Here is a 26,355-nt window from a genome sequence, read left to right as displayed (position 1 = left end):
CATGTGTAAATTTCCCCTAAACTCAGTGCAAGCAGGAATCCAGTACCCAAGGTTTTTCAGTGCTTTGACCATGGGTGCCACCCATGGATACTTCTCATTGTAGAGAGATGACAAATCTGAATTAAATGGAGGATTTAAAAAAAAAAAAAAAAAAAAATTATAGGTTTATAGTTAGGACAAAAGCAGAGATTGGCAAGTGTGTTTCATAATATTAATAACATATGATGGCAGATTACTCCACGCTGGTTGGGCAGTTTTAGGGAGAAGTGGTTTGTAAGGTCAGCCTGGGTTTTAGGGTTCTGGGTGTACTCCCAGAAGAGCCAGGTGTCCTGTAGAGGAAGCCTGGCTGGTCCAGGGAAGGGAGGGGAGGCGAGAACGGCAGCAGCAGCCGCTCTCCCACAGGGGTTGGAAGCGGTGGTGACCTGGAGGGGATGGGAGAAAAGGACGGCCTGGCCCCTCCTCTGTGCCACAGGACCAAAAGGACCTCAATGGGAGCACAATCTTAATTTGATGTAGTTAACACCTCTAAAGTAGCGTCAATGAACCTCTGAGTACCAGCCAAGACTTAATTCTCCAGGCAGTGCCAGCATCCCAAGCTCGCTCTCTCTCCTTTTCCTTAGAGACACAGTTCGCTATGAATATTTCTTGGGATTCACATTTTAGCTCATGCAGGAAGGGGAACGAAGAACATGTTGATCTCTGATGCAATTATCAGTTTCTGAAGCCTTTTTTCTAAAGAGACAACAATAGTTTTGATTCTCTGTAATGGCTAATTATATGGTGAAGAAAAGTGAGCACAACAGTTCAGTAAAATTACAGCTTAATTCTAAACGTAAATTAGATTTCTCACAATACAATGCTTATGATCTACCCACCCTGTTTAATTTAAAAGAGGTGATTATTATCTTTTTACAGAACAACAACCAAAATTAACACCTCTTTTCCATTGCTGACTAAGTTTTAAGGTGTTGTACATCTATCAACACAATTTATTTTAAACTGATTTACTTGTCCCTCAGAGAGAGTAATTGAGCAACTGAGAAAACTAACATCCTTCACAGAACAGAAAGAAAGGCTTGCAGCATATTGCCTCCATTTAGGAATACTTTAATCTCAATTCTCTGTATCTCTTAGCCTCTCTACAGAAAAAGCTAATGAGAGTTCCAGCTAAGAGCCTGTTTTTTCCGCTCTCAGTCATTTATCTGAAGTTTTTGACATTGATGCTTGGAAATAAAAACAATGGAAAGCCTGTGCCTTAACTGTGTCACCTACATCTTTAGAGCTCTGGATGTCTGACAAAAACTAAATATCATAGTCTTTATGTTAAGAAGTGATGTATTAGGGAAGGAAGTGGAGCATGGAAGCACTGAAGACAAAAGACATTTCTGATTTGGGGTGTTACACACTTGTAGGGATCAGAGCCATGTACAGGCCTGCCTTTTGTAAGCTGTGATGATTCGTAAGTGGAGCACAAGTACCTGGAGGTTCCCAAAGCAGTTTATGGTAGATGACCCAAAACTCAAGAGACCAAACCTGTTCCTCTCTACTAATGTGATTTTCTTAGGCCTTCCAAAACATTGAGATGCGTGATTGTCTTGATGTAATAATCTTCCTCTTTGCAACTTGGAAATCAGAGAGTACAAGAAAGTGTTCTGAAGGCAGAGAGATCATGTTTCAGCAACACCATCAGCCAAACTACTTACACAGCACGATGGCGGAAGACAAGACCCTAGCTCAGAGTGAGGAGTAGCTGGGGATTAACATGGCAAGACATTACACTGAAGGGAAAGTGGGACATCCTACAGCAGCCTGACTGGCAAAACCATGAAACCCCACCTTAACAGCAGTGGTTTGACCAGTATGTCTTCAGCCTCCATATACCTCCTGAAACCTGAACTCTTAAAAGTTCACTGTCATCGCCATGCAGAGCACAACACCATCTCCTACAAAACCACATGCCCACACATATATTACTTTTTTATGCCTACAATGTGAAAAAAAATATGGCCTTTGTGTCAAAAATAATCTATTTTCAAAACAGGAAGAAAACTCCCAAATTTTGTACTGCCAGGTTTCATTTGAAGTGTGTGGAAGGGGTTGTGTAGCTGTAAAAAACAATCTCCTCCTAGACATCATGTCAAAAAACTAGAAAGGACTCTGCCATCATCTCAGTTCTCAGTGAGGGATGATCATTCATCGAGAAATTATCAACATGACACACTTCCCAAGAAGTGATCCAGGAGACAACCTTCTTGTAGCATTTTCCTAACCTATCCTATCTCCTGTAATTTAATTTGTTTGTTAAATCTTTAAGATTTGGCTAGAAAACGGAGGCAATTTTATCAACTATGAAAAAGGTTTTCTTGTTATAATTAACTTTTACAGCTAGTGCAGAGCAACTTGACATAAAATCTATTAGAGTAAGATTAATGAGGGATGGCAGTAGAGACTGAAGAAAGGACTGGGTGAAAGACTGGTTTGAACTATCTGTCAGTATAGAGCAGCAACATAAAATGCAATAAGGCATCTGCAAGTGGAAGCAAAACCCCTCAGCACCTGAGGTATTCAGTGTGATAGCATCAGTTATGACAAACTCTTGCAGTAGTCACATGAGTATAGTATGTGATTCTAAATTAATTTAGATTCAGTAAACACAAGATACTAACAGGATTTGTACCCAACTGAAATAATGTCCTAATTTATTAATGATGTGAATCTACTAAATTAAAAAAAAAACAACCAACCAAAAAAAAAATTTGATAGCACACGTGTGATGAAATCTATCCAGCTGTTTCAGATAGAAAAGTCTTGCAACATTGCCTTTTGCACTGATCTGTCACAAAGCTGTTCTCCTCAAAGTCTGTTTGTTCAGTATGTACTTTTACTCTGTTCAAGCAAACCCTCCTTTTTTGGATCACCAACAGTATTTGAAAATATCTGATTAAATTTTTGTGACTTTTAAGAATGACAGCCTTATTGGAATAACAGTGCACTCAAAATTTTAGCATTTTTTAAAAGGAGAGAGGAATGTGCAGCACACTTGTTTAAATACATGAAGAGCAGGCAGAGGAATTGCAAAAGTATTTAAAAGTTTATCAAAAGTATTTAAAAGTAATAAAAGAATGAAATGTAGTAAATATATAGGTCCTGTAATAAATGAGAAACTGTGAAACTTTTTTTTAAAGAATGCTTTCTACTGACATGTCTGACAAAAACATATTAAAGCTGAAAGTATGTCAAATATGGCACAGAACTAACTATTAATAATGACAAACCATTTGCACAATCTGGTGAAAAAAAGTTGATGACTCACTAGTCCATGTAAAATATCTTCTAAGGTTTTGAACCTTTTCATCTCATGGAGCTTTTTCTGCCTTTAGTGGAAGTTCATTTAGAGAAACAGAATAGGAAACAGTGACCAAAGGGGTAGGTAAGTGAAGAGAGCTGTGCCCCATGACTGTCAGATTTTACAGTGTGTCAGATGTTATCATATAGCTCAGGAAATATGCATGATCTCACTGACATCAGTGGAACACTTCTTACTATTTATAATGGCACTGAGTTTTGCTCAAATGGCAGTAAAAGAATCAATGAACACCAACCCTCAGATACATGGCCATATTCCCAGGTAAAATACTATCACTGAATGCCATCAAATATTTCATAAGATCTGTGGAGTAAATTGGAAAAATATGTAATCTTGTTCTTAAAATAACTTCTCTTCTGTTTTTTCCTGAACCATTATCTAAAAAAGCTCTGTGCCTGGAAGGCTATCTGGTCTCTTCTTATACCAGCTCATCTAATAAAATCTTCCTACAAATCTTGGTGTATTCAGCTCAACAGAAAACTTTACAAACCTACCAACAGTACATGTAATTTACATGTATAAATACATATTAGAAATACTCTCTTTCATGATTCTGGAATCTAACAAAAACACATCAGGACATCACTTTAAAAAGTAAATCAGAAAGGGAACTATTTTTTCTGCATTTAGTTTGTATGCCTGTGGCAGCCCCCTAAGTGCACAGGAATGTCAAATTCTACTGGGTGCTGTACAAGAGATGGTGGTCTCAAAGAAGCCCAGTTTAACCCTTGTCTTTGAAAGAGATGATTTTCCCTAAAATGGGAAACACTCAGCCTATAGCCACCAGTGACAAGGATCTGAGAATAGAAGGAAAAAGCTCTAAAAGGCATAGCAGCTGGCAGTTCAGTTTTGGTGGGTTACTCTCAACAGTCTTATGTGTATGGAATCTTTCAGACAACACTGCTGCTTTTGAGACTCAGATTATTAAAAGCAGTAGTACCACATTTTAATAATGTAGTAATTAATCTATACTCTATCGCATCATTTGAAATATTCATTGCTTCTGATTGACAGCTACTGCAGCTGGTGCACACTTGCGTATCTTGACATATCTAAAATGTTACCATAAAGCTTACAATTTCTTTTTTACTGTATGGTGCTTAAAAGAACCACACAGTAAAATCACTATTAAAAAAAAATAATCAAATCTAACAGCCAGCTATTAAATAATGATAGGTTGATACAATTCCACAGAATCCAAAAGAAAAGCATGGGATGGGGTACTCTTGATGTCACTTTGAAACATAGAAGCTAGGCATTGAAGCCTGACAAAATGGGAAGTTCAGGATCTATTGCATTGTTAAAATGTAGAGGCATTAAATGAGGAACCATTTGTGGGGGGTGGTTTTTTTTTTTTTTGGTTGGTTGTTTTTTGGTGTCTTTTTTTTTTTTTTTTTCATCTGTCCATCATATCTGAGAACTGCTGTTCTGTGAACAAGTTATTTGGGGCTTCTTTGTTTCTTTTCTCTGCTATTTAGTCAAACATGCTACCTTTACAAGTGAAAAATAAGTATCCATTTGTCTCTCCCATTTGTCCCCTTCCTGTTCTGTAGTCCTTACATCATCGTCATGAATAAAGCTCTACAGGCTAAATGATGCTGGTAGTGACATCTGTTTCACTCTTTTGTTCTGCAGGTGTTGCCTGACGGAACCTGGGAAAGAACTCAATGAAGTGGTTCAAGGGGGATGGTAACAGAATATATATTGAGAACACAGATTTTGCAGAAGAAAATGAAGCAAATTTACTAAAACTTTTTGTATCAATTAAGACCTTGCAAAGGATGAAAATTAATCTGCTGAGAAACTACATGCCATATTAAATATACAGTTTTGTAACTAGGTGTTTTCTCTGTTGAAAGGCTGTAGAAACATTAAGCTATCCTATAATTACAACATAAAAGGGTCTTCAAGATCTAGGATTTGTTATATCATAGTATTTCAGAAATAATCAAACTATAAAACTTCAAGTTATTAAAAACTCTGAATTTAACTACAACATTCTATCTACATTTCTCAACCTTACAAGCTCTTTGTGTCTACCTAATTGCAAAGTACTACGTTAGGCCCAGTCCTTCTCTAATAGTCAACAGCCAACCCTCTGCTAAATACAGAAGTTGGAATATATCCTTGATAATGGGACTTAATATTAGCTTTTCAATTCTTTGCTAGTGTGATTTCTGAACTGTTGAATTACCTGAACGTGTTTTCAGTGTTTTAAATACAGTGATGTTTCCACTTTGTTGTAAAAATAGGCTTTTAACACAAGACAGTATTCAGCAATCCAGTACCAGCCATCAGTTTGATATCAGCCGTGACATTATTTAATTTTCAGAATCACAGAGGTTAAAGCTCACTGAACTATAAACAGTTGGAAACACGGAGTGTAATCCCAAGGCACAGCTCTGCACAAGCTGTAATTTAAATCATATTGCATGCTAAGCTGAAAAGGCAGCACAGGTCCCAGAGGGCATGAATAAATCTGCAGTCACTGATTTGCCACACACATTTGTGTTGGGATTCTGTAACTGTGCAAATGCGATGTCTTCCTTTAGTGCAGAGGACTTGTCATCTACTGAGATTTGTAATTAAAGAACCCAAAGAACAAAAGCAATTAGTTAGCCTTACAAGCATTCAGATTGGAATTTACACTTTCATTAGCAAAGAGACAAGGAAGTTAGGGAGACAGAGAGAAAGGAAGGCTTTCAGTCTGCAACTTAATTCAGCTGTGTCTAGTACTAAGCTGAGATTTTAATGTATAGACCAGGTATTCACATACCTGGCTTACTTTGAACTAATAACTCCATCATCAGAAACTCCACTCTCAAGTGGATGTTTCTCATTCTAAGGAGCCAATTATGTTTCCAGCTGGCTAAGTGCCACATCAGGTGCCGGCTTTGAGCAATCAGTTGTGTTAATTGCAAGCAACACTGGATGCCTTTTGGGACAGGCACTTCACGGTTCAGGAATGTTAGTGTAAAAGGGGGTTAGGTTCAGCCCCATTACCAAAAACAAATCACAAAGTTTGTATAGGTTGCAGACTAACAGTTGTAATTTTTATGGAATGGGGAAAAGCGATAGGAACAGATTAAGGGGTCGTATCCTCATGTCATTAACTCCACAGGGTGTGCTGTGGCATTTCAATTACTTGATGGGGTGGTGGCTATGTGGTGGTGGAGCCTTTCACATTTTAAGCTCAATTGCTCTATCCTCTCACTCCCTTGGTTCTTTCAGGTATCCTGATCCAGCCCAACTGGTCCATGACACTGGCTCAGAGAAGTATCAACTGCTCATGAACAAGCTTTCCTCCACAGCTTTTCCTTCTTTATATTTGTCATATTAGGAAAATAATAATTAAAAAAACACACAGAGGTTGTTTGATGTTAAGGAACTATTATAAGGGCATAAATAAAAGTGAGTGCCAAAAATGGATTTTGAAGGGCAGATTTATACATAAAAAAACCCCAGCCATTGAAGAAATAAAGCATATTAATGGAATGAGCTGAGCACTGCAGTGAGTAGAAATCAGGAGGTCTTTCTTGACTGCATTTAGGCTATTCTCATTTATTATCAGTTAACAATCTGTCCTGTAGTACTTTTTAGTATCTACCTTTTGTCTCAGTACCTGAAGAACAAGTTTTAGTTAGTCTATCTGTTTGCAAGTGTTGATTTCTCATATGTTTGCCCTGAGTCTCAGCACCAGCACTATTTAAAAGAAGAAACTTGCCCCAATATTGGAGGTGATGAATGGGAGGCTTGGATTGAATCATTCGAGATAAAGGGAGTCAGTCTGTGGTAGGGAGGGGGAGGAACTGGTACAAAGTCTGCAGGTGCTTAGAAACAGAGCTTAGAGGCTCAGGAAGTGTCTCTAATGCCCTTTAGAGACTCAGTCCCTGGTGTCCCACATGGTTGTACAAAGAAAACTTAAAACAAAGCCATCTTATTTCCCCCTTTAACACAGGCTAAACCATTGCCAAATACCTTTGTGTCTGAAGCTGTGCATTTCATTAAACTCAATGCAACTCGCTCAGCACTCCCTATTTTTGTGTGGCTGAAACCTCTAATTCTCCCCCTGCTGCCCCACGGCCAGCGTGCTCTAGTCACATCACACTTAACCTTTGCCTTGGCTTCTCAAAAAAGAATTTGTTTCACTCTTTTCATGGCTTCAACAGTTTGGCAAACTGCACTTGAGTGCCGCGCTGGGCCTTTATATTGAACACACTAATCTGATTGTTTTTCCACTCTACAAACTTTGGGTCAACAATCAAGCTGCTGCCAGAAACTAATTAATTTGCAAACAGGCCCCATTTTCACAGGGGGAGAGCTTTTGAAACCTATGTCAGCAGAGCTGGTCACACCATGGTGACATGCATTGTCATGGCATCCACTTTTCTGGGTAATTCTCCTCACTAATTTTTCACCACACACATGAACTCAAATTACCCAGTCAACAGTAAATCTCCATTGAATGCTTACCAAACTCTGAAAGTGGTGGCCTGAGAAGAGGAAATTGGTATTGACAGGGTCAACACTCATTAAATTGATGGCTAGAGCAGAAGAGACAAAAAAAACCAACACAAGAACATAAAGAAAAAAAGATTCAGATGTATGTCATATCCCAATGAAGGGGGCTGTAACAGACACATTCGTGCTTTGTTTAAATCAATTAGTATTCTGCTGTGTGATTCCCTACAAGCAGATTTCTGCTTAACTTTCCTTGAAACACTCGTTAGTTCCTTTTGTGAAAAGGAAAGGAGGCAGAGTTTGGTAGCTGAAAGTCACCTCTTTCCAAGCAGCAGAGGTGTTGGAAGATCTCAGAGAAAATCTCCTGAAGACCTCAGAGATCATGGGAAATGTACTTGAAATTTCAAGGTCTATAACACATGGGCTTTGTCTTTAGCATCCTGCCACCTAATCTGAACTTTTCTTCTCCTTAATCTGATTTGGATCTTTGCAAAAATGGTAATTACAAAGAAACCCATGGGACCTACACCAAAAGCCAAGCAAAGTGCAGTCTTAGAACCTGAGCACTGCACCTGTCTTGGACAAATTCTTTTTTTTTTTCTTTTCCCCTATTGAAATTCATCACCAGGGCACTACTTTCTACTAAGTAGTGCATGTGGATAATATGTTTATACTTATACATATTTGTATAGATAGATGCGGTCCTTTGATGATATATTAATGAAAGTAGTAAACAAAGCTATCTAGTAGAGATTATTGGCACAGCTACTAATGCTTGAAATATATACTGAATTTGTCACTTTTCTTATGTGAACAGGCCACCACTTTACAAAACTATCCATTGCAAACTCTACAAGTTATAAGTTGAAAGAAATACATACAAATAATTAATCTTTCATAGTTTAAAAAACAAACAAACAAACAAACCCAACACCTTCTAGAGAATGTAGACTATCAGTGGGAGTTCTGGTAATCAAAAAGCTGCTGGTGTTTATTATTCAATATGAGAAGAGTAAGAGTTGGAGACATCCATGACTCCTGGAGTTTACTTATGCAGCTGAGGAGTTTTTACACAGCTCCTACTACTGGAGTTGGCACATAAGATTCAGATTTGTTCATTTAAAGCAATGTTTATAAAAAGCAACTCACTTGGGTCAACAAATTTTATTTGGAACACCCAACAGAGACAACCCAATTTGCCTTGTACAGACAGGTGCACTGATTTATCCTTATCTAGCATCTAATCAGAGCTTGTTCTGGTTCATTTGCCCAATTTCCTCCTCAGAAAAGTCAGAGCATAGGTGATGGGAAGGGCTACATTCTCAGGCCTCACCCTAACATGAGGCTCACTACAATTTACTGAGTTGTTGACCTAATGTCGTATTCACAACTAACCTAAACCCCTTTGAATTTAGCAATTCTAAGACACAGCACCAATAGATAAATTGAGTGTACATGAGAAAGTGTAGATGTCCAAGCAACCAATCACTTCCAAGTCTCTGCTTAGAGATGCACTGATCTGTTTGGGATCAGGATCAGACTTCCACAGTGCTTGTTTTGAAAGCTATGAATATTATTATCCTGAAGATCTGTAATATGTGCAACAGAAAAGCTTGTCTGGTCTCCAGTGGAAACAGTGCACAAAACATTCTGAGCTCCTTATTTCTGATCATATATGCTCTAGAAAGACAGTCACAGTATGAACTGCAGCAAAGTATGGATTGTAATCTACACTCCCAGCTATTATTTTTTGGTGTGGATAATAAGGCTGACCAAGGTAAAACCCATAAATGAGCTCACGGTTAACCATATAATATACACATTCACCAAGTCAGGTGTTTACTGATACAACACTTTTTGCCCCAGGTCATATCCTCAAGAGTGCCAGGAAATTATGTCCTCTTCTGTTTTACCTTTCCTACTCACTTCCACTACAGTTTCAATACTTACCCTTTGGCTACTTTTACCAATTTTTCATACCTAACTGCAACAAAATCTCATCCACAACCCCTGAAATTTAATAAGGAAAATTACCTTATCCTAGAATAGGGGAAGGGGCAGGAGGAGGAGGAAGAGACAAAGATCTATTTCCTAGGACTTAGAGTAATTTCATTGAGGCCACTTGATCAGGACACATTTTCTAATTGCCACTTGGTCTTTGATTTCTGAATCAAAAGCCGCTCTTACTTTGTATAAAGATACAAGGAACTTGGGGTTCAAGTGTATGAGTATCTCTTGATCAAATATTCAGCTAGACCTATGGCTTCCTGAATTGTAACTATTTCAGGTTAGTGACAATATAAGCATTGAGTGATAACATTAAGAAAGCAGTGATTATTCTGTTATTTCAGAAATTCTACATTTCTTCTGAGAGAAAAAGAATGGGCTGTGACAAAAATTTATAGAAAAAAATGCTTATTACATTGTCATGAGAAAAGCAATTTAAAATTCATATTGAATTGCTGAAATTTGGAGCTGCACACTTAAGGGGGAAAAAAACCCTCTGCAAATTGAATTTGTATGCCATTCTGTGCACATTATTATGCTACCGTCACCATAGTTTCTGAGTACTTCCTAACACTGTGTTAGGTGACATTAGCATTTGTCACACATGGAATTTATCACTGTGGAATTATTTATTACTATTCTTAGAAATGAAGATAATGGGAATGGGGGTGGGAGGGTGTACTGAGTGAGAAATGAGACTTGCATATATGGACACGTTTTGTTCCTGCAATGGTTGGAGTTTTTCATGCCTGTTTAAGTGGTGGTGGTGGTGGGAAAGTGCACAACTTGGTCAACACTACAGCCTGCATGATAGGAGATATCAGCTGACTAATTTGGTTCAAATATAGAAATGCATTTTTTAAATGCAAGAGATCCATCAAGGGGAAAAAAACAACCAAGGAAAAGTGAAAAAAGCATACACATACCAGCATTTTCACTGGTAAGGTTGTTTGATGATGGCCTTGTAAACTTATGAGAATACAGACCTGACACAGACTTCTTAGTCTACACACTGCAGTCCCTTGTGATGTCAGGCAAGTATGCTATATTACAACATGTAAAATGTAATCTAAGGTCCTCTTAAAACAAACTAGGCTGCCTCACTGACTACTTCTTTTGGGCAGCTCTTTCTAATTTATTTCCCCTTTATGGTTAAGGATGTCTAATCTGAAGACTAAATATCACAGAATCATAGAATGGCTTAGGTTGTAAGGGACATAAGAGATCACCTAACTACAACCTCCCTGCCACAGGAGGGATGCCTTTTAACTAGACCAGGTTGTACAAATATATTCATGTGCAGTTCATAGCCTGTTTTGGTTTTAATATTCTTTATTTAAATAGATCTTCTCTTACTCAAGTTTTATTGTATTTGTAGCATCCATCACCTTCTTTCTTCAATAATATCACAGATGTAATTTATTAAATAACCTCCAGGTACCAGCATGATTGGGTCCTGTCTATGCTGGCATAAATGGTGGCGTGTATTTTTTTATATTCTGTGTATCTGGATTAGGAATGTGCAGAAGGAAATCTTGGAAGTGAGAACTAGGAAGGCATTGAGGGTCAAGGGAGTGAATGAAAAGAGGGACACATCGATGGGTATGTACTGGTGGGAAAAGAGCCTGGTGTGAGTGACCAAAGACAAATTACAAATTCAAGGATGCAGCAAATTAACACATCCAAGTCTCAGCAAGACAACAAATATTAATTTCTAAACATCATGACACAGTTAATAAAATTTTATTAGAGAGTTAAACATCCTATAAAGTAGCTGCAATCTTGTCTTTCTTTTGTCTGACATTCCTCTCTTTTGCAATACATCTATCTTCAAAATGATGTGTGTATGTTGCCAGTGCTGGGACATATAAACTGCCATAAGCAAAAGCAACATAAAGTGGTGGCTAACATTCTGTATGAATGCCAGGAGAGTATCAAGTCCATGTATCCTGCCTTGGAGCCTGTGAAATTAAAGAGGGCATTTTCTTTTTTACTGAAAAGTCGCTTAGCTTCTATAATTCTCAGCTGTTTATGTAACCGTAAAGATTACCAAGGACAATAACTGCAGGGGACTAAGCCCAGCTACTACTCCACTTTAAAAATTAAGCCATGGAAAGTATGCTAAAATAATATTACAGAGCTGGTTTAAACTCATAAAAAGCAAGGAAATTCCAAGTCAAAGCTGGAAATCCAGACTGACAGTGTCTCTAAACCCCAGGTCTAGTTAAGTGAGTGAGTGAGGCCAGGATTCTCTCACTTTTCTGTGGTGCAAACCAGATTCATAGTACTACCTTAATGCAGTTTTTGTGATTTAATTTCCTTCTGAGTCTACTGCAGCCCAACTCTGTTTTGCTTTTAAAATAAATGTTTATGGTTATTCATTTTACAAAATGTTAACAACTTAAGGCCAGGTCGCCTGTGCTGAAGTCAGGGAAGATGAGAGTGACTCCAAGCTTTCTTTCCACTCCCCTAATCTTCAGCTTGAAAACTGCCATCAGTGCATTGCTTTTATTGCTTAGCATTTGCTTTGGTACACTGCACAGCCATTTCTGCCTTCTTGCCTCCAGCCATGCCCTCAATCCTTGCTGGGATGTTCCTGCCAATAGTGAACAGCAAACACTGCATGTAGCTTGTCAGGGAACCCCCCGGTACCTGGGAAAGCTGCTCTGACCTGCTTTGTCTTCCGACTCATCTTTTATTATTGCTGAAGCAGTTCATAGTAGCAGGACTTGCTCTACACTCTCTTGAAATAATACTAGAGTTTGATGGCTCTGAACAGAAAGAGGCAATGGCACATTTAAAGTAAAATGAGTTTTGCCTACAGGCGATACTCTTAAGATATATGTGTAACTTCAGAGCCATTTCTGTTTATAGTAAAGCTGGACAGGTGATGTTTTTTAAGTTTCAAGACTTTTTTCTTCTGTGAGTTCGAAACTCTTTTTGACTTTTACTGGGTCAAAGCTACAATTGTCCAAGTATTTTGTGCAGACACTTCATGCACTTACTCGAGGAGCCAAAAACGCTTTGGGTGAGCATGCACATGAATCAGTCTGGGGCACTAAACTGGGGCTTTTTGTTTCCAAGATGACTTCCCTGAGCACCAACTCATCTTACTGTGTTTTTGCAAATGCCTCCATGTCACATCTGTCTTATTCTGTATCAATAATTAAATATACACTGCTACACTGACTGATGAATGGTTCCCTACTTTCTAGATGAATGACCCAACTACATGGCTATAAAAATTGGTCTCCCTTGCTTTATTTTCCTTGGTGAATGGTTAATTATTTATACAAACCAAAATGTTTTTAGGAGTCTGTGAGTATGTAATATCTGGAAAAGACTTTAAAAATCTTCAAGAACTGTTGGTCAGAACCTTCCTTTGGGCCAGGTACAGTTCAAAGTGGTACCCCAGCAACATTTAACTTCTTACAAAATGAAAGGTGGAGGATCTACAAAAAGTCACTATGAGACCTCTGTAGGAATCATAGAATCACAGAATACCAGGTTGGAAGGGACCTCAAGGATGATCTGGTCCAGCCTTTTCTGGCAAAAACACAGTCTAGGCAAGATGGCCCAGCACCCTGTCCAGTTGAATCTGAGACACATCCAATGTTGGGGAAAACCCACTTCCCTGGGGAGATTATTCTAATAGATGATTTTTCTCACTGTGAAAAAATCATATTTAAATGAAAAAAATGTAATTGCTCTCTGCATTGTTGTCCTGTTTTTTTTCTCAGTTCAGGATGATAGTTAAACTCTAGGAAATTTCTAGTTTGCAAGCTCTAAATGTCTTCTTCTCTCCACTTTTGATGCCAAACAGCTGTGTTTTCTGCAGCCCTGTCAGCTCTGACCTTAGCCTTAGTATGGGAAAACCAGTTTCAAGTTCCTGTTTTGAATGAATTAAACATTAGCAAAGACTTAAAACTTGATGTCTCATCATCTAGGTATTAAACTTCACAAGGGTTTATCTTTGGAAGTTTGATTACAACTTATCCAGATTTCAGTATACCCATTAGGAGAGTGTTTTTTAACCTGGGGTTAAGCACACTGTAGAAAGCAACTAGAAAAGCAAACCCTCCACTACAAAGCACTTCATGTCTTTGTCTTTACTGAAAAATGGCTAACACTGCAAATTTAAGGTTCAAAACTAATTTATACAGATCTTTAAGAAAGTGCAGTACATCTCATCTGTCAGTAAGAGCTTATTTTATTAAAAGTATATCCAATTTAAATACCTGCAAACACAAAGCTTGTTTCATAATTCTATCTGAAAGATACAAATGACAAATTAAAAAGAAATAAAATCTAAGGATTGGCATGCCTGCAGAGTTTCAAACCCAAGCAACTGTAATTTTTGGATTTCCCTGTTAGATGCTGAAGTTAGGCGTGCTGTGTGGAAAGGCTGCCAGGACTTTTTCACTGGGAAATTAAGAGTAAAGTCTTAGAGCCTTTAATAGGAATGTTGTCGTGGAGATTTTAAGCCAACTTTTCCATATGAGAAATGTAAGTGATTAAGTTGCTATGAAGATACAGATTTCAAAAATGTACTTAAAAATCATTAGCTATTAAATGATAGGCAGTTATAAGAATAATTTCTAATGGCCTCAGATTGATTATTACCTTTCTTAAAAATTAACCCAAACCTTTTCATACAAGAATATAGAGTAAGAATGACACGCAGATTGAAAATCATCTTCACCCTGTGCTATGATATGCTGTTTTTCTACTTTCATGCTCATTTTGGAGGATACTTAATTCTAGAGAGCTTGAGGTTCCTCAGCTCTTTATGTGCCACGGTCTTCTCCTCCCCATGCTAAGCACAAAGCAGTTGCGGTTTCTGCAGCCTGTCAGATGTAGCCTTAGTGCTAATTTGGGAAAAGCAGTTCTCACATTCAGTGCTGAAAGACTGATAACTGAATCCACAAAGGAATGACACATTTTCAGCGATGAAGTACAGGGGTTGTGGACAATGGCTGTGCTTTCCCACTGCATAAATCCTCCTGACTCAGCTGTCATTGTGCAAACCTACTGCACAAAAGCAGATTTTGCTTGCATGATTGGATTTTATGTCATCATGACTATCATAACAAAAGTGGGTGTTTTGTTATCTTTAAGATATTATTACTCTACCAGGTACAAAGATAGATGGGTATGTCTTAACCATTGTACTTTACTGTCTCTTGCCGTCCAGAAATCTTGTCTGTTATTATAATAAAATAAACTGAAGAAAAACATTTCTGGGTTACTGGGCAAGCATGGACTGCAGAATTGAAACGTGATAGACCTGAATCTGTCCTCACATCAGTCCACATGAATTATGACAAAACTATATTTAACAGTATAAAAATCAGATTCATCAACTTGTCATATTAAAATAAAGATTCATACAATTTGGCACGTATATGTTTATCTGATATATATATATCCTATCCATATATCATATAGAGTTGTTTATCCAACCTGCTGTGGTTTTAATTGAGTCAGGGATTGGTTTTGTTATGGACTGTATATACAGCTAATATGATAAGCAGTATGATACTAGAAGTTCCTGGCTGTAGCTAATAAGAAGTAGTGTTGTTAAAACATATTCTGCTCTCACACAGTAAAAAAATGGGTGAACAGTTTGCACCAAATTGCAAAACCACATAAGAAAACCTGGACCTCAGCACAGACATAAATTATGTGGTTAGGAGTGAAAAGTATCTAAGAAAAAAATACTTTGTGAATTTAAAAGCTCAAGTGCAAATGCAAGCACTGTGTATAGCAAAAGTGGCTAATGAACTCTTCAAAAATTATATTACAAATTAACACAGAGTAACTCATGTTAGCATTACTGGCTCACTTAAATCAAATGTCAGCATTTCCAAAATGCTCACAGTGTTGTATAACTTAAGCCATTAAAGTTATTAGAATTTTGACTTTAGTAGAACTTGGATAGAGTACTCATATACATTTTAAAGTATTTTGGTATGTGAAGCCAAATCCAGATTTTCTCTGAAACTATTCCTTTCTCCCCATACACGAAGGCAATCAGCTACAGGCCTGATTAGTAATATCCATACATTAAATGTTATTGTGCCTTGTTAAACTATTGAGTATTTTGAAACCAAAGAATTTGGAACACCCAGGACCGTTTTCACTTTTTCCAAACTACTGACAACTCTGTCCTGCTCAGGAACCTATACTGATTTACTTGCTGCTGGACTTCGGTGGCTAATGTCAGTTTCCCATCAATCCAGCCAAAAATGAAAGCCTGTACAAGGCAGAATCCTGTGCAAGGTTTTGTAACTACTTTGTGCTGATGTGTGGCTGATGTCTCCACAAGGCTTGAGCTTCTGTACAACTTGCACCCTACGGCAATCTGCTCCTGTGGCATGTCTGTGTTAACCACAGTGTCCGTATATGTTTTAAATTTAATCACACTCCACAGATCTCAATGTAATTAAACAAAAAATGCTTCTTTATGAATCACTTTTGATTAGTCTAACTGGTTTAAGACAGAATTCTGCTCCAAATAAAAGAGGGGTGTGTATTTCACAGATGTTGCTGGAATGAAGCTGTGTGCTAATGTTTAATGGCTAGATTAACATAACTGGATAAATGTACATTTTACATACCATTTAGCCACCGGGAGTCGTGCTGCTCTGTTCTGATTGGATGATGATGTCCTAGAGTTCGGAAAATGGCAAAGTCCCTGCCCATGAAGTCTGCTGCTGTGCCGGAGTACAGTTCTCCATCTGTGGGAGGACATAATTGGAAGCAACATTTCTTAATTTTCCAGTCACGGTAAGTAAGAGAAAGCTGTCAGTCCTATGTTTATATTACGCTAATAAGGATAATGAGAAAATTACAAAGCAATAAGCCATATGCAATGTATTGTCATTGAAAATGTATAATTATACCCACTTTCCCACTGCAGAGTTTTACTGTAACCTCTCAGTTAAGTTGTATTTCCCAACTGCTAGTGCAGCCACTTTTCAAAAATATATTTGGATTCTCAGATTGGAACAGTGGCAGCTTGTACACCTATGCCTGGCAGGCAGTCTTATGTAGCCCCCAAAGCTGTGAAGTTACCCTGTTTTGAACATGAGTTTGGGTTGGTGACCTTCAGAAGTTCCTTCCAATCTACTGGGTTTTTGTGACTCTGTGTTGGGAATTGGAGAGTTCAGCTCAATCACTTGATTTAGTCATCAAGTCGCTTTAATTTTTCACCTAGAAAAAGTTATTTGATTGGTTTTTGGTTTGGTTTTGCTTGTTTTGTTTTTTCCTTCTTTTTTTCTGAGCAAGCAAATCTTTTGAAAACTATCTTCTACAGGAAAGACAGAACATGCTTTTCTCCTGCCATCCTTATAATTGTGATATTGGCAAAGGGGCAACAGCGAAGGGAGAGAATAAATGAGATCATGGCCAGCTGTTGACCTCATCCATATCTCAGTGAACAAGTGAATTAAAAATTGACCTACAGTCCATAAGTGATACTTTAGCCCCTAAGTGGCAAACCCAGGACCTATCTGGAGAAGCAACTGATAATATTAGAGTCCCAGTGTGCTCCTTTGCCCCTCCTCAGCCAACCAGAAGTATCATGGAGGAGACAGAAAGGGACATGGTCTAAGTTCAGTGGACCTTGTCAAGTTAAATATTTGCCAGCTGGAAAAGATGATGATGAACACGATGATGATGATAAGTACACAGAAATCAGACCCATAGAAAGCAACCAGGGAGCAAAGAACAACACATATCTTTCTGGCATTAATGGAGAGCTTGTCTATGAAATTGGTCTGAATTCAAATTGCTAGAAATGCATTTTTCAGTCGTGGCCAGTGACATGACAAGAGGCAATGGTCACAAAGTGAAATACAGAAGTTTCAACTGAAACAAAAGGAAGAACTTCTTTACTGTAGGAGTAACAGAGCACTGAAACAGACTGTCCAGAGTAGTCATAGAGTCTCCATCTCTAGAGATATTCAAAACCTGCCTGGATATCATCTGTGCAACCCACCCTAGTAAACCTGCTCTGGTAGAAGGGTTAGACTAGATGATCTCTAGTCTTTCCAAGCCCTACCATTTTGTGATTCTGTGATTCTGTGAAACAGACTACTCCTCCCTATGGTTTTAATGCAGTATTAAAGAATATTAATCTCTCCAAGTGCTATTTTCAAGCTACACGTCTTAAATAGGTCTTCTGTGAATAAGACAAGTTTGAGAAAATAACTCTTTAAGCTAAGCTAATACATTTTTCATGGTCATGATGAACTCTACCATATCCTCATTTTAACACACACTTCAGGAACAAGTTCATCATTTTCATGGCAATTTCAGATATTTCCATGGTGGGACAACCATGTCCAAGCATGCCTACTGGATATCACTGGCATCTTTTCTCCAGAACACTGACACCATGAAATTATCAATTGAACCTACAGTGGCTCTGTACCATCTGGTAGTCATGAAAGTCAGGAAGGGTGAAAACATGATAGCAGAAAGGCGTGGAATTGAATGAATTTACAGCAGAGATTAGAAGCAAATAGACCGGTCATGCCCAGCAGGAGGTGTAATCAGAAGTGAAACAGAACAGCATATCATTAATTAACAATTTATCATTCCTCTGTGTCATTTTCAACTTTTTTAAAGGGAGACAATCACTTAATTATAGTGATTATTATGTACAGGGAACGCAGCTGAGATTTTAGAGAATATAAAACCTTTTCACTTGTGAAAAAGGGCTTTGATGCTGTGCTTAACCTTTCTTTAACCTCATCTTCATTTTCTTGTCTCTCAGTCCCTGGTGAATTCTGATAAATCAATATAAATCAAAGGGGGAAAGAAAAAACCAAGCAGCCCTATTTTACTTCCTAGTCATCAACAAATCTAAAGGTCAATCAAGAAGAAAAAAATTCCATATTTCATATGAAATTACTGAAATTAAACCTAACTTAGCTAAAAAAACCCAACAAACCCTCATTAAAATTACGTATTTCCAATATTTACAATTTTAAGGACTTTTAGCACTTTACCTCTAGCTCACCACTGAAATGCCACTGAAAGCAACGTATCTTCCAGGTTCACAGAATCACAGAATCATCTGGGTTGGAAAGGACCTCTGAGATAATAAAGTCCAACCCTTAATCCACTACCACTGTGGTTACCAGACCATGGCACTGAGTGTCACATCCAGTTTCTTTTCAAAAATGTCCAGGGACGGAAAATCCACCACCTCCCTGAGCAGCCCATTCCAATGCCTGATCACCCTCTCTGTAAAGAATTTTTTCCTAATATCTAACCTAAACCACTCCTGACAGAGCTTAAGTCCATTCTACTTAATTCAACTCAAGACTTCCGTGCTACTAGGCTCCTACGGATGGTGCGTTTTGGTCAGTGGTGATTGTGTAAAAGTTTTGCAAACTATGGGCTTTGGCCTGTTCCAAAGACAGAAACTAGGAAGTCTGCAGGAAATTAATGGATCGTTCTTTCCTCTCTACTACAGCTCCTCCAAGTTTCAGGATACCCAGACCAGGGTCTGCAGTTTGAACTGATTTGCTGCAGTCATGCAAATTTTAGTTTTTCACAGACAGAAATACCAAGGTATATAATTTATTTTTGTAAGGCTTTAGATGATAATTTTTGCTAACTTCAGTCTGAGCCTCAAGTCATGACCCAAACGTGACTATCTTTTTAATTAGTACTATTCCATAGCTACATGAGAATTTTGCTTCCTGTTTATATAGAAGTACATTCGTATTGGTTTCATTATGCAGACCTTCTTTTGGACTGAAGTTTTCTCATTAATAGTCTGGAAAATGATTCTTTTATTTCACAGATAGCCTTCACTTTCCAATTTCAATTGTCAGTAGTTTTAGAAGCATTTTTCATTAATTTTAAGGAGGAAGTGGAGATGAATGGTTTGAAAACTTACAACTATTTCTCAAGGGGAAGAAATGAAGAAGGGGAAAAAAAGTTGACTCCCTGTTGTTTGGGTTTTTTTTTCAACTCTCCTAATACAATCAGCCTTAGACTAATACCTTCAGTGACAATTTTCTCCTGAGATTACATTGTTTGAAAATCCTAGTGCCTCTGATTTTCCTCCTGCCCTGGAATACACACTAGTGGTGCCCAGGGACTGCTTAATCTCTACATTTTCATGCACTAGCCCACTCAAATGGACACTGTTTAGTCAGAAGCACACAGATGGGAATGGCTGAATAATGTCTTAACATTACAAGGAATGAGGTGTATCATGTTGCCAGACGGCGTTTACTTTAGAGCAGAGTAGCAATAACTGCCTTTAATGAACAACTCTTAAAAAAATAATGAAAAATGTTTGCAGGTGGATGGAACAAGGAACGTATATTAGAAAAATATTGGAACAATTTAATAATGATGAACTGTGCTTTGATTTGGGGGTGTTTTGGTTTTTTTTCTCCAAATATTATTGTTTTGTTTTGTTTTGTTTTTTTAAAGAGAGGGAAAACTGAAGATCGCTCTTACACTTGTTTTTCTTTCAGCTGAAATACAAAATAAGAAGCCTTTACTAGCACTAGTGGGTATTAAAGTTCTAAAGTTACTTTTTGCAAATTAAACTTGGTGTTTTGCCAAATTCCATCTTGGGTAATTATGTTTCACTTACCTAAGATTTACCTTCTAGTTATGGAATCAAGATCATACTCCTGTTCCACACTCTGCAAAATCTTTGTTTAGAGTTTCTTATAAAGAACAGAGGTTATTCTTCCCTCCTATATTTAACTTTATAAATTAGTCTTAATTCTCAGCCTTTTATCTTTCTGATAGTTGCATTGTGTTACTAATTAGAACATTGCAGTTTAATAAGTGCTGGGTAATTGTTTTACATTGTTGCCCTCTTGAACCTGAGATAAACCATCATTGCTTGTGAGGACAAATATATCCTGCACAAGAGGGGCCAGGTGTAGAATCATAAAATTAATCATAGAATGGCTATGATTTGAAGGGACTTTAAAGATCATCTAGTTCCACCCCTCTGCATGGGCAGGGACACTTTCCGCTAGACCAGATTGCTCAAGGCCCCATCCAGCCTGGCCTTGAACACCTCCAGGAAGGGGGCAGCCACAACTTCCTTTGTCAGCCTGTTCCAGTGTCTCACACCCTCAAATTAAAGAATTTCTTCCTAATGTCTAACCTAAATATCCCCTCCTTAAGTTTTAAACCATTTCCCCTTTTCGTCTCACTACACACCTGTGTAAAAAGCCCTACCCCAGCTTTCTTGTAGGCCTTCTTCAGATATTAGAAGGTTGCTATAAGGTCATCTAAGAGCCTCCTTTTCTTCAGGCTGAACAACCCTAAATTCTTTAGCCTGTCTTCATAGTGGAGGTGCTCCAGCCCTCTGATCATTTTAGTGCCTCTCCTCTGGACATGTTCCAGGAGCAGAGTGTCCTTCTTATAATAGGGACTTCAGAACTGGACACAGTACTGCAGGTGGGGTCTCACAAGAGCAGAGTAGAGAGGGAGAATCACCTCCTGATAAGAGCAGCTGAGCTATCATTCAGCTGAGGAGAAGGGAAGAAGTAGTTGTTTCATGTTTTTCTTCATGTGGGACATTTGTGATCAAGAGGCTCCTCTGGTCTTCATAGACCCATTCACTGCTTAACGCCAGCGCTACCTCCTTTAAGATTAAAATTCTCCTTGCAGTCATTGACTGGCTGGTTCATTCCCTATTCTGCACCTATTTTTGGGTGAGGAAATAACTTTTCCCTGTAACACCACTTTACCATAAAATTTGTGGGGGTTTGGCAAATATAAGTCATTATGAATCAGTGGTGAACCTGGTGTACACATTCTGCAATATCAGAGGAACCTCTGCAGTAAAGGACTGAAGTAAATACATTCTAATCAGTAACACAATATGACTGTGAAGTAGCTGGGAGAAGGCAGAGAAGAAAGGGTGTTCAAGTTCAGGATGCAAGAATGTTAATTTTGTCTTCACCCTGAATTTTATATAAATCACTGAAGCAGAAATTAGTCACTGGCTTTGAATGTTGAATTGATGCCATTTTCTATAGTGTTAAAATACACCCATGAAGCCTGATTCAAAACAAAACATCATGCTCAGTCTACTGTTTATTAGGAGGAAAAATACACGGAGTGAATACTATAGTGATAGGGAGTGGGCTCAAAAAAGCAAAGATGTTTTAAAGTCATGAAATCTAAGCCAAGGGAAATAACATAATCATATTTGTGCCGGACTGAGTGGTAAAAAAAAAAAAGGAATGTGAAAAGCTAGACGCTGTTGACTTTGTGCAGTTGCATACCGGGTATACCATGTAATACTGGCTTGTCATCATTCTCTTTCTTTATTGAATATTAAAGTAAATAGTAAAGCCATTCCCCTGAGAGTAGCTCTGCCACAAATTCAAGTCGCTCCAGGCACTAATTTATATACTGGCCTTCTACACACACATTTTTTTCCTTTCTGTTTGTACAGGATACAAGTTGGAGCAAGATGTGGATGTCTTGCTGTTCTGTTAAAAAGTGTGTGTCCCCAGGGTAGCTCATCACCTGTGATCATTAGGCGCGTCAAAGATCAGGAAATGAGGAACACTCAAGACTAAATTTTTGTTACTGTCTATTTTAATATCTTCATTTTAATATGTAATGTAAATATAATAAAGAGTAGCTGGAAGGTAAGACTATAGACTAGTAACAGGGACGAAGTCCTGGAGAAGACAGTGTATCTGGTTATATGTAGCTTCCCAGAGATTTCTGAGACAAAAGAAACTAAAGTCTTCTGAAACTATCATTGTCTCTTGGCTTTGAAATCACAAAACGTGGCCAGAAAATTACATGTTAAAGATAAAGTGGCTAAACCTGGACAGAGTTGTTACTGAAAGAGGAAACTAATTTGTTTTGATCTTATTTTCTTCTTACAAAATGTCTTTTTTGACTTTTTCTTAAAGGAGCAGGAAGAACAATGAACAAAATTAATTCAATTAGGTAAGATAAATCAATTAGATAAATTCAAAAAATTGGATTAGTTTAATTACATTAACACAGTCCAGGTGCTCTATACTTACATATTCTGTGCAATTAAGTATTACTAATTCAAAAATACTTAATTTATTGAAATCTTTCTTCTCTGGAAAGGAGTTCAGTTGCACTTGCTGTTGCACAGATCTCTTCAGAAGAAAGGCAGAAGGCCTTCAGCCTAGACTTGTGCATCTCCAGCTCGTATGAAGTACAGTTGGGTAACAGACCTTCTTTGTCAGCAGAACTGATGTAAGAAATTATTCCTGCTCTCATTTTGCTCTCAATTGCACTGGTGCAACTGTCAGTGAGCAACCCAACCAGGAAACTGAGGGATTAAAATATTTCCAGAGGTAGCTAACTACTCTGGGGAGGAGAAATACTTTACAGAATCAAGGACTCATAGAGGTATAAAGAGGTAAAGAGGTATGCTGTGACACTTGATTCTTTGTTTACACACACGTTGTTTCTCAAGACAAGTTTTTGTCTCTTTTTTTTTTTTCTTTTTTTTTTTTTGTCTTAAGACAACTACCTTGAAAATGAAACTAGAATGGTTTTTGCATGAAAACAAAATTCGTAAAACAAAGTCCTATCATAGGTGCTGCAATTAGAAAAAAAGCAGAAAACTGGCAATTCTTTATAGTGAATACACATCTCACTGAACTTTTATTGTGGCACCTACCTACTAAAAGAGAAGCTGTCAGCAGTTTAGGATCATAAGGGCTTTTCCCCCGGCCATTTTCAAAATGTGAGTCTTCCATTTTAAAAATGTTGTCCTGTGGGGTGGAAAAAAAATGAAAGAAAAAGCAACATTATTTGAGGAAAGAACTCTAGCAATAAGTTGAACTAAACACAGTGCAGCACTTATGATCACATTGGCTTTTGTGGCTTCAGGGAAGTCAAATATCCAGGTGAGGATCTGGCAGAAGTACCCACCTTTTAATCAGTATTGTGCTGAAGGCTACTCAAAAGCACAAGTACACATGCACATCTTGTGTCTCATCTATTCTACTTCAGATATAATTTGCATGGCTTCCTTGAATTGTTTCTGCTTTCACTGAGAGTACACTTGAGCACTATTAACTGAAGAAACTGGAATTTGAAACTTGTCTGAAAAAAGACAAAACCTAGACCATAGTTTTCTACAATCTCCTGCAAGACTTGCTGTTTCATGCATCCTCAAATTCAATTTTAACAGCATCAGAAGAGGTTTTTTCATTCAATTTTTTTCAGTAACAAAGAACAAAACTTATAAAATATAGACACTGAGGGCAAAACAGGTGGGGAAATAACGCAAGACTAACAAGGGTCTCAGTCAACACTAACTCAAATTAAGGTCAGTAAATCTAAAACAATGGGCTTTTCAGTACTTTTAATTACTTTAATTTTAACTGGGGGCCCAAATCTGTCAATCAATTTGAATACTGTTTATCTTATGTTTTTCACTGAGAGTAAAACCAGAAGCACAGATGCTTTTTGCACAGTAGACTTCTACAGTGACAGAGAAGATGAGGCCAGACTGAAAACAGAATTTTCCATTTCCCACTTGGACTGTGGTTAATTTGCATTGACACCTAACCCCTTTGGGTTAAGGAGCCCCAAATCTCCACACACCAAACAGTTTTTTTGGTTACTTGGACCACAGCAACACATTCTTAGTTGCTTATACCTAAAAATTTCCTATAAAGTAGGTGCTGAAGGACTCTGAACAACATTTGCAGGACCAAGTAGCTTAGGAACTAGAGCTTGGTACAGCTTCTTTTTTTCTTATTGACTAGTCAGAAATCAGTCATCTGTTTTAAGAAAACAAATACAAAATAAATATCAGAATATATATCTAAAATGTATGTGTTGGTAGTAGAAAATAAGAAGTTGTTACAGTATTTTTTTCTTGTTTATTTCATAAAAAGGAGATAAGCTCTTTACCTTGATTTTCAAGCACTTACTTCTTCTACAGACTATCTCAAGTCCTCATTTCTCATTCTTATCATCCCTTTCCAAACACAAATTCACAGAGCTGCTGGCCAGAGAGGCCCTGTAGATATTATTAAGTCCACAAGGGCCTGAAGACTGAGGTCAAGACAGGGAACAGTCAGCTCTGGTTTTGTTTTGCCAAGTCAAAAAAACCTCAAGGAATAGACATTTCTATAATCCTTCTGGACAAATTCCATTGCCCTTTTTAGTGAAGAATTTGTTTTCTAAACTATATCTTCTTATAAGCAACTTGTGACTTTTTGTCCGTTATATTACCTGCAGTGATGGCAAAGATGCATAAGGCAAATGCATCCATCATAACTAGAGTTTGAACAGTTATAGGATGTTCCTAAACTGCCTATTCTGTTTCACTTCTCCAGACTAAGTCTCAGGCTAGAACTCCATGGAAGCTGAACTAGTGTGGAAACATTCTTACATTGTTCTATGCTCACAAGTAAAAGTCTCAATATTGTTCTCAAAACTTTCACCCTCAAGGGCAATGCTCCAGTGCTCAGTGCTGGAGACTTGGCATCCACAAAGCTGTGGAGAACACACACAAAAAACCCCAACAATTCAAATTTTATTCAACAATTGCTTTCGTAATGTTTTTTTAATGTGAAGATCATTCAGGCAAATAGCTCATGTCTTTCTCATGAGCAGTGAATTCAAGTATTTGGAAGCAGTGCTCTCCCTGGCACCCTGCCTTACCATCTTGTTTGTCCATAATGATTCCAGGCATGGGCCAGACCACTGACCAGATGTCCTTCCCAGTCATACTATTTTAAACCTACAGAGTCCCTGTAAGTGGGTCACAGGCTATAGCTTTATTACAGAGCTGTTTAATTACATTGTGTAAGCATAAATATGTGTGTGTTAGTTATTTTCAAAGGAACATCAGAAGGATTTCACATTTCACTCCATTTACTCGACAAAAAGGTAAAGGGGGAATGGACTATTACAAGAATGGTCTATCTGGAGAAGCTTACTGCACTGTAAGATACAAAGTTTGGACACAGCTTCATGAAGTTTGATCCCAGAATTCAAGGTCAATCTCTTAAGCCTTTTCCTTGTAGATGTAGCCTCCATGATTATGTTTATATGGTCATCCTGCATCTGTAATATTTTGCACATTATTAAATGTCATTGTTTCCCTTTGTCTTTCTCTCTATTTCTTAATAGTCCATTAAGAAGTATTAGACACATTCCTTGTTTCTGTCCAATTTTCTGACTTTGCTCCTTCTAACCAGAAACAAATAAATAATGAGAAAGAAAATTCTTTTTGAATTCTGCTGCAGGGTCCATATACAGATCTTGCTCAATAAATTAAAGAGGTAAATTGAGGAGAGTGCTAGACCTCACTGGCAATAATAGAAAACGGCACTAATGCTACAAGCCATTATTGAAAAATATTATTATCAATCTACATTTTCTTGGGATTTCTTCTTAGTAGATGATAATTGCTCAACCTGCACACCAATGGATATTTGATAAGGCTATAAAGTCAGTGGCATGACAGTTAAAGCTGAATATATTCCCAAGATAATCTCATG

General features: G+C 37.8%; 1 protein-coding gene across 1 annotated transcript in view; it reads right to left on the bottom strand.

The window, feature by feature from the left end:
• Positions 1-26,355, bottom strand: part of SEMA3A (semaphorin 3A) — a 163,078-nt gene that overhangs the window by 39,758 nt on the left and 96,965 nt on the right. Inside the window, exons 5-6 of the mRNA XM_008493025.2 lie at positions 23,514-23,607; positions 16,456-16,575 (exon numbers count right to left, since the gene is read on the bottom strand). Coding sequence (XP_008491247.1) covers positions 16,456-16,575; positions 23,514-23,607 — 214 coding nt within the window. The remainder of the gene's footprint in view (positions 1-16,455; positions 16,576-23,513; positions 23,608-26,355) is intronic.

The sequence above is a fragment of the Calypte anna genome, chromosome 1 (genome assembly GCF_003957555.1).
Source record: "Calypte anna isolate BGI_N300 chromosome 1, bCalAnn1_v1.p, whole genome shotgun sequence".
Classification (NCBI taxonomy): Eukaryota; Metazoa; Chordata; class Aves; order Apodiformes; family Trochilidae; genus Calypte; species Calypte anna.
Note: the sequence above shows the minus strand (reverse complement) of the source record. Positions and strands in the feature narration are given on the sequence as shown.